The sequence below is a fragment of the Agelaius tricolor genome, unplaced genomic scaffold, assembly GCF_023055355.1.
Source record: "Agelaius tricolor isolate 1412-34295 unplaced genomic scaffold, bAgeTri1.0.p SCAF_110, whole genome shotgun sequence".
Lineage (NCBI taxonomy): Eukaryota > Metazoa > Chordata > Aves > Passeriformes > Icteridae > Agelaius > Agelaius tricolor.
Window position 1 is genome coordinate 269,026 of NW_027269370.1, and position 14,771 is coordinate 283,796.

General features: G+C 49.4%; 1 protein-coding gene and 3 long non-coding RNA genes across 4 annotated transcripts; 3 read left to right on the forward strand and 1 right to left on the reverse strand.

Annotated features, from left to right (window-relative positions):
• The first annotated feature begins 144 nt into the window (after positions 1–144).
• LOC139586247 (uncharacterized) lies at positions 145–2,732 on the forward strand. The gene is made up of 2 exons (XR_011677595.1): positions 145–1,820; positions 2,605–2,732. It is a non-coding gene; the product is annotated as an uncharacterized lncRNA (long non-coding RNA).
• PPT2 (palmitoyl-protein thioesterase 2) lies at positions 2,327–14,421 on the reverse strand. Its single transcript, XM_071419501.1, has 9 exons — positions 14,351–14,421; positions 13,939–14,184; positions 12,039–12,201; positions 9,685–9,780; positions 8,347–8,454; positions 7,367–7,450; positions 6,940–7,024; positions 5,394–5,448; positions 2,327–2,932 (listed from the first exon to the last, which is right to left on the reverse strand). Exons 2-9 carry the CDS (start codon positions 14,182–14,184, stop codon positions 2,789–2,791), a joined length of 981 nt encoding a protein of 326 aa, XP_071275602.1. The 5' UTR covers positions 14,351–14,421; the 3' UTR covers positions 2,327–2,788.
• On the forward strand, positions 5,793–6,944 carry LOC139586249 (uncharacterized). The gene is made up of 3 exons (XR_011677597.1): positions 5,793–5,878; positions 6,160–6,427; positions 6,563–6,944. It is a non-coding gene; the product is annotated as an uncharacterized lncRNA (long non-coding RNA).
• Positions 11,855–14,289, forward strand: LOC139586248 (uncharacterized). Its single transcript, XR_011677596.1, has 3 exons — positions 11,855–11,932; positions 12,067–12,220; positions 13,891–14,289. It is a non-coding gene; the product is annotated as an uncharacterized lncRNA (long non-coding RNA).
• Positions 14,422–14,771: the final 350 nt, after the last annotated feature.

Below are 14,771 nucleotides of genomic sequence, written 5' to 3' on the forward strand. Positions count from 1 at the left end.
TTCAGGACGCCCAAAATCCATCGGGGACCCCCCAAAATTCACTCAGAACCCCCCAAAATCCATCGGGGACCCCCAAAATCCATTCAGGAGCCCCGAAATTCACTCGGAACCCCCCAAATTCACCCCAGGACCCCCCAAAATCCACCTGGGACCCCCAAATTCACCCCAGGACCCCCCAAATTTCACCCAGGACCCCCCAAAAATGCCCCAGACTCATTTCGGGGGGGGGGAAGTGCTTTATTGGCCTTGGCCCCGCCCCCTCCAATTGGCCCCGCCCCCTTTTAGGCCGCGGGGGGGGGGAGGGGCCCCCAAATCCCTGAGTTGGTGGGGGAGGGGTGGGGGAGGGGGTGGGGGTGGGGATCCCCTCCCCCCCCTATGGAACCCCCCCAATACTGAACCGGCCCCGCCCCCACCCTGGGACACCCCAAAAATCCCCAAAAATGGGGGGGGGACCCCAAAATCCACAATAGGAACCCAAAATTCCCCATAGGAACCCCCAAAATCCCAATAAAATCCCAATAAAATCCCAATAAAATCCCAATAAAATCCCAATAAATCCCAATAAAACCCCAATAAAACCCCAATAAATCCTAATAAAACCCCAAAATCCCCCATAGAGACCCCAAATCCCCTATAGGGACCCCAAAATCTCTATAAAACCCCAATAAATCCCAATAAAACCCCAATAAATCCCTTAAAACCCATAAATTTCCCATAGAGACCCCAAAATCCCCTATAGGGACCCCAAATCCCAATAAATCCCAATAAAATCCCAATAAATCCCCTAAAAACCCGAAAATCCCCCATAGAGACCCCAAAATCTCTATAAAACCCCAATAAATCTGAATAAAACCTCAATAAATCCCCTATAAACCCCATTAATCCCCCATAGAGACCCCAAATCCCCTATAGGGACCCCAAAATCTCTAAAAAACCCCAAAAAACCCCAATAAATCCCAATAAATCCCAATAAAACCCCAATAAAACCCCAAAAAACCCCAATAAATCCCTCATAAATCCCAATAAATCCCTATAAACCCCAATAAAACCCCAATAAATCCCATTTTAATTCAGCCAGGGGCGGATGCAGCGCTCATAGACGCCCCTGTGGCTGTGCCAGGCCCATAAATACCCCAATAAACCCCAATAAATCCCAATAAAACCCCATAAATCCCAATAAAACCCCAATAAATCCCAATAAAACCCCTATAAATCCCTCATAAATCCCAATAAAACCCCAATAATTCCCATTTTTAGGTCAGCCATGGGCAGATGCAGCGCTCACAGACGCCCCTGTGGCTGTGCCAGGCCCAACAATGCCCCCATAAACCCCAATAAACCCCAATAAAATGGCAATAAATCCCAATAAAACCCCAATAAATCCCTCATAAACCCCAATAAATCCCAATAAAACCCTATAAACCCCAATAAAACCCCAATAAATCCCAATTTTAGGTCAGCCAGGGGCGGATGCATCGCTCATAGACCCCCCTGTGGCTGTGCCAGGCCCATAAATACCCCAATAAACCCCAATAAAATGGCAATAAATCCCAATAAATCCCCAATAAATCCCAATAAACCCCAATAAATCCCTCATAAATCCCAATAAAACCCTATAAACCCCAATAAAACCCCAATAAATCCCATTTTTAGGTGAGCCAGGGGCGGATGCATCGCTCATAGACCCCCCTGTGGCTGTGCCAGGCCCATAAATACCCCAATAAACCCCAATAAAATGGCAATAAATCCCAATAAATCCCTCATAAACCCCAATAAAACCCTATAAACCCCAATAAAACCCCAATAAATCCCATTTTTATGTCAGCCAGGGGCGGATGCATCGCTCATAGACGCCCCTGTGGCTGTGCCAGGCCCATAAATACCCCAATAAACCCCAATAAAATGGCAATAAATCCCAATAAATCCCAATAAAACCCCAATAAATCCCAATAAAACCCCTATAAATCCCAATAAATCCCTCATAAATCCCAATAAATCCCTCATAAATCCCATTTTTAATTCAGCCAGGGGCGGATGCATCGCTCATAGACCCCCCTGTGGCTGTGCCAGGCCCATAAATACCCCCATAAACCCCAATAAACCCCAATAAACCCCAATAAATCCCACTAAAACCTCAATAAATCTCTATAAATCCCCAATAAATCCCTCATAAATCCCAATAAAACCCCAATAAATCCCTCATAAATCCCTATAAACCCCAATAAAACCCCAATAAATCCCATTTTAATTCAGCCAGGGGCAAATGCAGCGCTCATAGACCCCCCTGTGGCTGTGCCAGGCCCATCAATGCCCCCATAAACCCCAATAAATCCCAATAAACCCCAATAAACCCCAATAAATCCCTCATAAATCCCAATAAATCCCTCATAAATCCCCTATAAACCCCTATAAACCCCAATAAATCCCTCATAAATCCCATTTTTAGGTCAGCCATGGGCGGATGCATCGCTCATAGACGCCCCTGTGGCTGTGCCAGGCCCATCAATGCCCCCATAAACCCCAATAAAATGGCAATAAATCCCAATAAATCCCCAATAAAACCCTATAAACCCCAATAAAACCCCAATAAATCCCAATTTTAAGTGAGCCAGGGGCGAATGCATCGCTCATAGACCCCCCTGTGGCTGTGCCAGGCCCATAAATACCCCAATAAACCCCAATAAAATCGCAATAAACCCCAATAAAATGGCAATAAAACCCCAATAAATCCCCAATAAATCCCAATAAAACCCTATAAATCCCCTATAAACCCCAATAAATCCCAATTTTAGGTCAGCCAGGGGCGGATGCAGCGCTCATAGACGCCCCTGTGGCTGTGCCAGGCCGTGTGAGGGACCCCGGGCACGGAGCAGCCCCCGAGGGCCCCCCGGGCCCAGAGCGACTTCAGCCCGAACGTGTCCTGGAGAAAGACCTGAAAGGAGGGGAAATAAATGTGAAAAATGCTGGAAATCACCCCGAAAATAGCCTGGAAATAGCCTGAAAATATCCCCAAAATATTGTGAAAATATCCTTTAAAATATCCCCAAAATATCCAAAAAATGCCCTGAAAATATCCTAAAAATATCCTAAAAATATCCCAGAAATAGCCTGAAAATAACCCAAAAATATCCTTAAAAATATCCCCAAAATATCCCAGAAACAGCCTGAAAATATCCCGAAAATATCCTGAAAATATCCCAAAAATAACCCCAAAAAATATCCCAAAAATACCCAAAAAATCTCCTGAAAATATCCCAAAAATAACCCCAAAAATATCCCAAAAATAACCCCCAAAAAATCCCAACCCACACCCTAAAACCACCCCAAAATCCCAATTTTTGGGGTCCCAACCCCAAATTTTGTGTCCCACAACCCAAATTTTTGGGTCCCAACCCCAATTTTCGGGGTCCCAATCCCAATTTTTGGGCTCCCACCCCTCAAATTTTGGGTCCCTCACCCCAAATTTTGAGTCCCAAACCCCAATTTTGTGCTCCCACCCCCCAATTTTCGAGCCCCAAACCCCAATTTTTTGGGTCCCAATCCCAAATTTTGAGCCCCTCACCCCAATTTTTGGGTCCCAATCCCAACTTTCAGTGTCCCAAACCCCAATTTTCGAGTCCCAAACCCCAAATTTCGAGTCCCAAACCCCAATTTTTTGGGTCTCAATCCCAAATTTTTGGGTCCCAATCCCAAATTTTGTCTCCCTCACCCCAAATTTTTGGGTCCCAACTCCAATTTTGGTGTCCCCAATCCCAATTTTTTGGGTCCCAATCCCAAATTTTGAGTCCCTCACCCCAAATTTGGAGTCCCAAACCCAAATTTTTGGGGTCCCAACCCCAATTTTGGGCTCCCACCCCTCAATTTTAGGGTCCCAAACCCCAAATTTCGAGTCCCAAACCCCAATTTTTTGGGTCTCAATCCCAAATTTTTGGGTCCCAATCCCAAATTTTGTCTCCCTCACCCCAAATTTTAGGGTCCCAACTCCAATTTTGGTGTCCCCAATCCCAATTTTTTGGGTCCCAATCCCAAATTTTGAGTCCCTCACCCCAAATTTTGAGTCCCAAACCCAAATTTTTGGGGTCCCAACCCCAATTTTGGGCTCCCACCCCTCAATTTTCGGATCCCAATCCCAAATTTTGAGTCCCAAACCCCAATTTTGGGCTCCCACCCCCCAATTTTTGGCTCCCAATCCCAAATTTTGAGGTCCCAATCCCAAATTTTGGGTCCCAATCCCATTTTTGGGGTCCCAATCCCAACTTTCAGTGTCCCAAACCCCAATTTTCGAGTCCCAAACCCCAAATTTCGAGCCCCAAACCCCAATTTTTTGGGTCTCAATCCCAAATTTTGAGTCCCAATCCCAAATTTTCGGGTCCCAACCCCAAATTTTTCATCCCAACCCCAAATTTTGTGCTCCCACCCCCCATTCTTTGGGGTCCCAACCCCAATTTTGGGCTCCCACCCCTCAATTTTAGGGTCCCAAACCCAAATTTTGGGGTCCCAATCCCAATTTTGGGGTCCCAATCCTGATTTTTGGGGTCCCAACCCCAATTTTGGGTCCCAATCCCAAATTTTGAGGTCCCAATCCCATTTTTTGGGGTCCCAATCCCGATTTTTGGGCTCCCAATCCCAATTTTGGGGTCCCAATCCCAAATTTCGGGCTCCCAATCCCGATTTTTGGGGTCCCAATCCCGAATTTCGGGGTCCCAACCCCAATTTTGAGTCCCAAACCCCAATTTTGTGCTCCCACCCCCCAATTTTCGAGCCCCAAACCCCAATTTTTTGGGTCCCAATCCCAAATTTTGAGCCCCTCACCCCAATTTTTGGGTCCCAATCCCAACTTTCAGTGTCCCAAACCCCAATTTTCGAGTCCCAATCCCAAATTTTAGGGCCCAATCCCAAATTTTTGGGTCCCAATCCCAAATTTTGAGTCCCAATCCCAAATTTTCGGGTCCCAACCCCAAATTTTTCATCCCAACCCCAAATTTTGTGCTCCCACCCCCCATTTTTTGGGGTCCCAACCCCAATTTTGGGCTCCCACCCCTCAATTTTAGGGTCCCAAACCCAAATTTTGGGGTCCCAATCCCAATTTTGGGGTCCCAATCCTGATTTTTGGGGTCCCAACCCCAATTTTGGGTCCCAATCCCAAATGTTGGGGTCCCAATCCCGAATTTCGGGGTCCCAATCCCAATTTTGGGCTCCCACCCCCCATTTTTTGGGGTCCCAACCCAAATTTTGGGCTCCCACCCCTCAATTTTAGGGTCCCAAACCCCAATTTTGGGGTCCCAATCCCAATTTTGGGGTCCCAATCCCAAATTTCGGGGTCCCAATCCCAATTTTTGGGTCCCAATCCCAAATTTTGGGGTCCCAATCCCGAATTTCGGGGTGCCCCTCACCGGCTGCGCCTCCATGTCCCTCACGGTCTCGTTGGCGTCGTAGAACCCAAAGAGGCTTCGGGGCAAAATTTTGGGGTCTCCAAAATTCGCCCCCCAAATTTGGGGAGAACCCCAAAAAGGAGCCAGAGGGTTTGGGGGGAATTTGGGGATTTTTGGGGATTTTTTGGGGATTTTTTGGGGATTTTTTTGATTTTTTGGGGATTTTTTGGGGGATTTTTGGGGATTTTTTTGATTTTTGGGGGGGATTTTTTGGGGAAATTTTTTGATTTTTTGGGGTTTTTTTGGGATTTTTTGGGGGGGATTTTGAGGATTTTTGGGGCCACTTTAAGGAGATTTTGGGATGATTTTGGGTGAATTTTGGGGTTTTTTGGGGCTTTTTTGGGGGTTTTTTGGGGGTAATTTTGGGGCCACTTCGAGGACGGTTTGGGAAGGATTTTGGGGTAATTTTGGGGTAATTTTGGGGCTTTTTGGGGCGATTTTTGGGGGTGATTTTGGGGCCACTTTGAAGAGACTTTGGGAAGAATTTTGGGGTAATTTTGAGGTTTTTTGGGGCAATTTTTGGGGGTAATTTTGGGGCTATTTCAAAGAGACTTGGGAAGGATTTTGGGGTAATTTTGGGGTTTTTTGGGGCGATTTTTAGGAGAATTTTAGGAGCATTTCCAGGAGGGTTTGGGGATAATTTTGGGGGGTGATTTTGGGGTAATTTTGGGGTAATTTGGGGTTTTTTGGGGTGATTTTTGGGGGTAATTCTGGGGCTATTTCAAAGAGGCTTTGGGAAGAATTTTGGGGTAATTTTGGGGTTTTTTGGGGCGATTTTTAAGGTAATTTTGGAGTCATTTTGAGGAGGGTTTGGGAAGAATTTTGGGGTAACTTTGGGGTTTTTTTGGGGTTTTTTGGGGCGATTTTTGGGGATAATTTTGGGGCCACTTTGAAGAGACTTTGAGAAGAATTTTGGGGTAATTTTGGGGTTTTTTGGGAAGATTTTTAGGAGAAGTTTAGGAGCATTTTCAGGAGCATTTGAGGACAATTTTGGGGTTTTTTGGGGCGATTTTTGGGGGTAATTTTGGGGCTATTTCAAAGAGGCTTTGGGGTAATTTTGGGGTAATTTTGGGGTAATTTTGGGGCTTTTTGGGTGTGATTTCTGGGGGTAATTTTGGGGCCACTTCGAGGAGGGTTTGGGAAGGATTTTGGGGTAATTTTGGGGTTTTTTGGGGCGATTTTTGGGGTAATTTTGGGGCCACTTTGAAGAGACTTTGGGAAGAATTTTGGGGTAATTTGGGGTTTTTTTTGGGGCGATTTTTGGGGGTAATTTTGGGGCTATTTCAAAGAGACTTTGGGAAGAATTTTGGGGTAATTTTGGGGCTTTTTGGGGCAATTTTTGGGGGTAATTTTGGGTTAATTTTGGGGTAATTTTGGGGTTTTTTGGGGCGATTTTTGGGGTTTTTTGGGGCGATTTTTGGGGGTAATTTTGGGGCTATTTCGAAGAGGCTTTGGGAAGGATTTTGGGGTAATTTTGGGGTAATTTTGGGGTTTTTGGTGCTCTCACCTGGACTGCCAGGGGGTGATGACGCCGTCGTCGGGGCCCCCGATCAGCACCAGGCGCTGGATCCGCAGCAAATTCCGCTTCCACTCTGGGGGATTTTGGGTTTTTTTGGGTCAATTTTTGGGGTTTTTTGGGTCGATTTTTTGGGGATTTTTTTGGGATTTTTTTGGGGATTTTTTGGGGATTTTTTTGGGGATTTTTTGGGGATTTTTTAGGGATTTTTGGGGATTTTTTGGGGATTTTTTAGGGATTTTTTGGGGATTTTTTGGGGATTTTTTTGGGGATTTTTTAGGGATTTTTTGGGGATTTTTTGGGGTTTTTTGGGGATTTTGTGGGTTTTTTTGGGCGATTTTTGTGGGGTTTTTTGGGCGATTTTTTGGGGATTTTTTGGGGATTTTGGGGGGTTTTTTTGGGGTTTTTTGGGGCTCACCTGAGGCGTTGGGGTGCAGCCTCTCGTCGTTGAGCAGCGCCAGGAAATCGCTGCTGTTCAGGTAAAGGTCCCGGTGGTGGGGGTCTAAAAAGGGGAAATTTGGGGTTTTTTGGGGGTGTTTGGGGTTTTTTGGGGGTGTTTGGGGTTTTTTGGGGGTGTTTGGGGCTTTTTGGGGAGGTTTTTGGGAAAGTTCTTGGGGTTTTTGGGGAGGTTTGTGGGGTTTTTTGTGAAGTTCGTGGGGTTTGTCGAGAGATTTTTGGGGTTTTTGGGGGAGATTTTGGGATTTTTGGGGGGGATTTTGGGGAGTTTTTGGGGGGGGATTTTGGTTTTTTTTACGAAGGGTTTTGGGGGAGATTTTGGGGTTTTGGGGAGGGTTTGGGAGGTTTTGGGGTTTTTTTGGGGTTTTTCAGGAGATTTTGGGGTTTTGGGGAGGTTTATGGGGTTTTTGGGGAGATTTTTGGGTTTTCTCAGGAGGTTTTTGGGGGGATTTTTGGGGTTTTTTGGGGGTTTTGGGGGGTTTGGGGGGGTTTTGGGGGGTTTTGGGGCTCAGACCATCCTGGGGGTTTTGGGGGGGATTTTTGGGGAATTTTTGGGGGATTTTTGGGGAATTTTTGGGGGATTTTTGGGGTTTTTGGGCTCACACCATTCTGGGGTTTTTGGGGGCATTTTTAGGGGATTTTGGGGGATTTTTGGGGGATTTTTGGGGGTTTTTGGGGCTCAGACCATTCTGGGGTTTTTGGGGGGATTTTTAGGGGATTTTGGGGGATTTTTGGGATTTTTGGGGTTTTTGGGGCTCAAACCATTCTGGGGGGTTTGGGGGGATTTTTTGGGGATTTTTGGGGATTTTTTGGGGATTTTTGGGGATTTTTTGGGGATTTTTTGGGGATTTTTTGGGGATTTTTGGGGTTTTTGGGCTCAAACCATTCTGGGGGTTTTGGGGGGTATTTTTGGGGTATTTTGGGGTATTTTGGGGCTCAGACCATTCCAGTAGTTGCAGATGGAGACGCCCTGGCCCAGGGGGGTGTAGCAGAGCCGGTACAGGTTGGATTTCATGTGCCGGGGGAAAAGCCACTTCAGGTAATCGGTGTCTGCTCCAAAATCAGGGAAAATCAGCCCAAAATCAGCCCCAAAATCAGCCCAAAATCAGCCCCAAAATCAGCCCCAAATCAGCCCCAAAATCGGCCCCAAAATTGGCACCAAAATCAGGAAAAATCAGCCCAAAATCAGCTCAAAATCAGCCTCAAAATCAGCCTCAAAATCGGCCCCAAAATTGGCACCAAAATCAGGAAAAATCAGCCCAAAATCAGCTCAAAATCAGCACCAATATCAGGAAATATCAGCCCCAAAATCGGGAAAAATCAGCCCAAAGTCAGCCCAAAAATCACCCTCAAAATCGGCACCAAAATTGGCACCAAAATCAGGAAAAATCAGCCCAAAATCAGCCCAGAATCAGCCTCAAAATCTGCCCCAAATCAGCCCCAAAACTGGCACCAAATTGGGCCCAAAATCAGCCCCAAAATCCGCCAAAAATCCACCCCAAATCAGCCCCAAAATCAGCCCAACATCAGTAAAAATCAGCACCAAAATCAGCAAAAAATCAGCCTCAAAATCACCCCAGAATCACCCCAAAATCATGAAAAATCAGCATCAAAATCGGCACCAAATCAGCCCCAAAATTGGCACCAAAATTAGCACCAAAATCAGGAAAACCAGCCCAAAATTACCCCAAAATCAGCCACCAAATCAGCCCCAAAATCAGGAAAAATCAGCCCAAATTTACCCCAAAATCAGCCCCCGAATCAGCCCCAAAATCTCCCCAAAATCAGGAAAAATCAGCCCAAAAATCAGGAAAAATCAGCCCAAAATCAGCCTCAAAATCGGCACCAAAATCAGCCCAAAATCAGCTCAAAATCAGCCCCAAAATCATGAAAAATCAGCCCAAAATCAGCATCAAAATCGGCACCAAATCAGCCCCAAAATCAGCCCCAAAATCCCCCCAAGAAAGCAAAAACCACCAAAAAAAACCAACAGAAAAACCAAAACAACCCCAAAACTCCTCCCCAAAAAAATCCCCAAAAATCCCAGGAACCTCCCAAAACCCCAAATTGCCCCAAATTTCCCCCAAAGACCAACAGGGCCTCCCAAAACCACGTCCAAAAACCTGGAAAAAATCACCAAAAAAAGCGCAAAAATTGCCAAAAAAACCCCGAAAAAAACCCAAAAAAAAACCCAGAAAAAACCCCAAAAAATCCCAAAAAATCCCAAAAAATCCCCAAAATCCCAAAAGTGCCCGAATTTGCCCCAAACGTGGCTCTCACCCCCGTACTGCCCCATCTGTGGTGCTGCCAAGGAGATGAAGCTGCGCACGTTGTGGTCGGGGGTCGTGGCCAGCAGGGCCCGGCAGATGAGACCCCCTGGAATTGGGGAGAAAGGGGTCAAGACACCCCAAAAACAGCCCCAAAAACAGCCCTGGGAAACCCCAAAATCCCCCCAAAAAAACTGCCCTAAAAATCCCACAAAACTCCCCAAGAAACCCCCAAATCCCACCCCAAAATCCCCCCCAAAACAGCCCCAGGAAGCCCAAAATCCCACCCTAAAAACAGCCCCGGGAACCCCCAAAATCCAAGCCCAAAACCTCCCTGAGACCGCCAAAATCCCCCCAAAAACAGCCCCGGGGAAGCCCCAAAATCCCACCCCAAAATCCCCCCAAAACAGCCCCAGGAACCCCAAAATCCCACCCCAAAAACAGCCCCGGGAAACCCCAAAATCCAAGCCCAAAATCCCACCAAGAAACCCCAAAATCCAACCCCAAAAATGCTCCAAGAAACCCCAAAATCCCCCCCAAAACAGCCCTGGGAAGCCCCAAAATCCCCCCCAAAACAGCCCCGGGAAACCCCAAAATCCAACCCCAAAATCCCACCAAGAAACCCCAAAATCCCACCTCAAAATCCCCCCAAAAATCCCCCTGGGAAGCCCCAAAATTCCCCCAAAAACAGCCCTGGGGAACCCCAAAATCCCTCCAAAAAACTGGCCCAAAAATCCCCCCAAAAATCCCCCAAGAAACCCCAAAATCCCACCCCAAAATCCCCCCAAAAACACCCCTGGGAAGCCCCAAAATCCCCCCCCAAAATCCCCCCAAAAACAGCCCCGGGAAGCCCCAAAATCCCCCCCAAAACAGCCCCGGGAAGCCCCAAAATCCCTCCAAAAACCTGGCCCAAAAATCCCCCAAAAATCCCACCAAGAAACCCCAAAATCCCCCCCAAAACAGCCCCGAGAAACCCCAAAATCCAACCCCAAAAATGCTCCAAGAAACCCCAGAATCCCACCTCAAAATCCCCCCAAAATTCCCCCTGGGAAGCCCCAAAATTCCCCCAAAAACAGCCCTGTGAAACCCCAAAATCCCACCCCAAAAATGCTCCAAGAAACCCCAAAATCCCACCCCAAAATCCCCCCCAAAACAGCCCCGGGAAGCCCCAAAATCCCACCCAAAAATGCTCCAAGAAACCCCAAAATCCAAGCCCAAAATCCCCCCAAAAACCAGCCCCAAAAATCCCCAAAAACCCCCCAGGAACCAACAAAATCCCACCCTAAAAACAGCCCCGGGAAGCCCCAAAATCCAACCCCAAAAATCCCCCAAAAAACCCCAAAATCCCCCAAAAACAGCCCTGGGAAGCTCCAAAATCCAAGCCCAAATCCCCCAAGAAACCCCAAAATCCAAGCCCAAAAAGCCCCCAAGAAACCCCAAAATCCCACCCCAAAAATGCTCCAAGAAACCTCAAAATCCCCCCAAAAATCCCCCCAAAAATCCCCCAGGACCCCTCCCCATAAACCCGGGACCCCCAGGATCCCCTCCCACAGCCCTGAGACCCCTCCCCATGAACTCAAGACCCCCACCCACAGCCCTGCGACCCCTCCCCGTGAACCCGGGACCCCTCCCACAACCCTGGGACCCTTCCTCATCAACCCAGGACCCCTCCCCATAAACCTGGGACCCTCAGGACCCCAAACCATAACCCCAGGACCCCTCCCCATGAACCCAGGACCCCCAGGATCCCCTCCATGGCCCTGGGACCCTTCCCCATAAACTTGGGACCCCCTGCCACAGCCTGGGACCCTCAGGATCCCCTCCCACAGCCCTGGGACCCCTCCCCTTAAACCCAGGACCCTTCCCCATGGCCCCGGGACCCTTCCCCTTAAACTTGGGACCCCTCCCCATGAACCCGGGACCCCCGGGACCCCCTGCCCACCCTGGCTGTAGCCCAGCAGGTGCCCCCTGAGACCCCCAGGACCCCCTGAGACCCCAGCCCACCCTGGCTGTAGCCCAGCAGGTGCCCCCCAGGACCCTTCCCCATGACCCCAGGGGTCTCAGGGGGTCTCAGGACCCCCGCCCACCCTGGCTGTAGCCCAGCAGGTGCCCCCGGGGGTCTCAGGACCCCAGCCCACCCTGGCTGTAGCCCAGCAGGTGCCCCCTGAGACCCCCAGGACCCCCGGGACCCCCGCCCACCCTGGCTGTAGCCCAGCAGGTGCCCCCTGAGACCCCAGCCCACCCTGGCTGTAGCCCAGCAGGTGCCCCCCAGGACCCCCAGGACCCCCGCCCACCCTGGCTGTAGCCCAGCAGGTGCCCCCTCCCCATGACCCCAGGACCCCTCCCCAGCCCCGGGGGTCTCAGGACCCCCGCCCACCCTGGCTGTAGCCAGCAGGTGCACGCCGTGGGCAGCGTTGGCCATGATCGGGGCCAGCGCCTGCCGGAACCCGGCCACCTGCAGCCACAGCGGCCGCAGCGACGCCCCCCGGTCAAACAGGTCCAGCACCGTCACCTCCGTGCCCGGGTGGCTCTGGAAGGGTGAAAATGGGGTGAGAAAGACCAGAAATGGGGTCAGGACATGGAAAAATGGGGTTAGAGAGACCAGAAATGGGGTCAGGACACGGAAAAATGGGGTCAGGGAGCCCAAAAAATGGGGTCAGACATGGAATAAATGGGGTCAGGACACGGAAAAATGGGGTCAGGATATGGAAAAATGAGGTTAGGGAGACCAAAAATGGGGTCAGGAGCCCAAAAATGGGGTCAGGATATGGAAAAATGGGGTTAGGACATGGAAAAATGGGGTGAGGGAGCCCAAAAATGGGGTCAGGACATGGAAAAATGGGGTCGGGGAGACCAAAAATGGGGTCAGGACACAAAAAAATGGGGTCAGGACATGGAAAAATGGGGTGAGAAAGCCCAGAAATGGGGTTAGGGAGACCAAAAATGGGGTCAGGACATGGAAAAATGGGATCAGGACATGGAGAAATGGGGTGAGGAAGCCCAGAAATGGGGTGAGAGAGCCCAAAAATGGGGTCAGGACATGGAAAAATGGGGTCAGGACATGGAAAAATGGGGTGAGAGAGCCCAAAAATGGGGTCAGGGACGCCCCCCGGTCAAACAGGTCCAGCACCGTCACCTCCGTGCCAGGGTGGCTCTGGAAGGGCGGTGAGAACATGGAAAAATGGGGTGAGAAAGCCCAAAAATGGGGTCAGGACACAGAAAAATGGGGTCAGGACATGGAAAAATGGGGTTAGAGAGCCCAGAAATGGGACCAGGGACCTTGAAAATGAGACTGGGACCCCAAAAAATGGGGTGAGGATATGGAAAAATGGGGTCAGGGACCTCAAAAATGGGGTCAGGACATGGAAAAATGGGGTCAGGGACCTCAAAAATGGGGTCAGGGGGTGAAAAATGGGGTGAGGGAGCCCAAAAATGGGGTCAGGACATGGAAAAATGGGGTGAGGGAGCCCAAAAATGGGGTCAGGACACAAAAAAATGGGGTTAGGACAGGGAAAAATGGGGTTAGAGAGCCCAAAAATGGGGTCAAGGACCTTGAAAATGAGACTGGGACCCCAAAAAATGGGGTCAGGATATGGAAAAATGGGGTCAGGGACCTCGAAAATGGGGTCAGGACATGGAAAAATGGGGCAAAAATGGGGTCAGGACACAGAAAAATGGGGTGAGGGAGCCCAGAAATGGGGTCAGGACACAAAAAAATGGGGTCAGGGACCCCATTTTTGGGGGATTTTTTAGGATATTTTTGGGGTGATTTTGGGATATTTTTGAGATATTTTAAGGGATATTTTCAGGATATTTTAGGGATACTTTCATGATATTTTAAGGATATTTTCTGGATATTTTCAGGATATTTTAGGGATATTTCTGGGATATTTTTTGGGGATACTTTAGGGATATTTTCTGGATATTTTCATGATATTTTCTGGGATATTTTCAGGATATTTTCGGGATATTTTCAGGATATTTTCGGGATATTTTGGGGATATTTTCAGGATATTTTTGGGGTATATTTAGGACGTTTCTGAGATATTTTCAGGATATTTCTGGGATACTTTCATGATGTTTTAGGGATATTTTCGGGATATTTTCTGGATATTTTCGGGATACTTTCATGATATTTTAAGGATATTTTCAGGATATTTTTGGGATATTTTAAGGATATTTTCGGGATATTTTCAGGATATTTTCGGGGTATTTTCAGGACGTTTCCGGGATATTTTCGGGGGCCGATTTGGAGCCGTTCTCCCACCTCGTTGATGAACTGCCGCAGGTGCCGGAAGTCGCTGGGGCTGTCGAAGAGGCCGTGCACGATCACCACGGGCCGGAACGGGCCCTGCCCCGCGACCCCCGCCCCGAATCCCCCCCAGAAGCGGCGGGGCAGGGGCAGGGGCAGGGGGAGGGGCGGCCCCAGCAGCCACAGCAGCAGCAGCACCTGAGGGGGGGGGAGGGGCAGCGCCGCCCCGCCCCCGCCCGCCCGCCACAGCGCAGGCCGCATCTGGAACGGGGGGGAAAAAAAAATTTAAAAAAAATTTTTAAAAAAATTTAATTACTTAATTAATTAATTAAAGGGGGGAGGGGTCATGGAGATTCCCCCCCCCCCCCCCCCAAAAAAATAAATCTTCCCTCTCCTCCTCCCCCCTCAAACGCGGGGCCGTGTTTACCTCCCGGCTTCCCCCCCGCCCCCGCGCGCGACGTCACTTCCGGTTCCGGTCGCGGCCCCCCGCGCTCCTCCCCTCGCTTTAAATCCCTCCCCCCCTTCCTTTGAGGGGATCCCCCGGCCATATTTGGTAAAGTGGGCGTGGCCTCGCCGGGGTGGGCGTGGTTTAGCGGCGCAGATGCCGGCGGGGCTTGCGTGAGGAGGGGGGCGTGGCCAAATTTGCTTCCGCCTTATTTAGCAAAGTGGGCGTGGCCTCGCTCGATTCGGGCGGGGTTTCTCCTTTCCCCACGAGGGTGGGCGCGGCCTGCGCGGAGTGGGGGCGTGGCCGATGTTGATCCCAGCCCCTCCCAACCGTATTCGGCAAAGTGGGCGTGGCCTCGCTCAATGGAGGGCGGGGTTTCCCCATTCCCCAAAAAAGGGGGCGT

Bases quoted from the DNA above. Each gene is read 5' to 3' on its own strand.
- PPT2 (XM_071419501.1), bottom strand. From the start codon at position 14,184: ATGCGGCCTGCGCTGTGGCGGGCGGGCGGGGGCGGGGCGGCGCTGCCC. The intron at 5,449-6,939 runs GTGAGAGCACCA...TTTGCCCCGAAG, and splicing joins ATCACCCCCTGGCAGTCCAG to CCTCTTTGGGTTCTACGACG. The intron at 2,933-5,393 runs GTGAGGGGCACC...CCCTCCTTTCAG, and splicing joins GGGACATGGAGGCGCAGCCG to GTCTTTCTCCAGGACACGTT.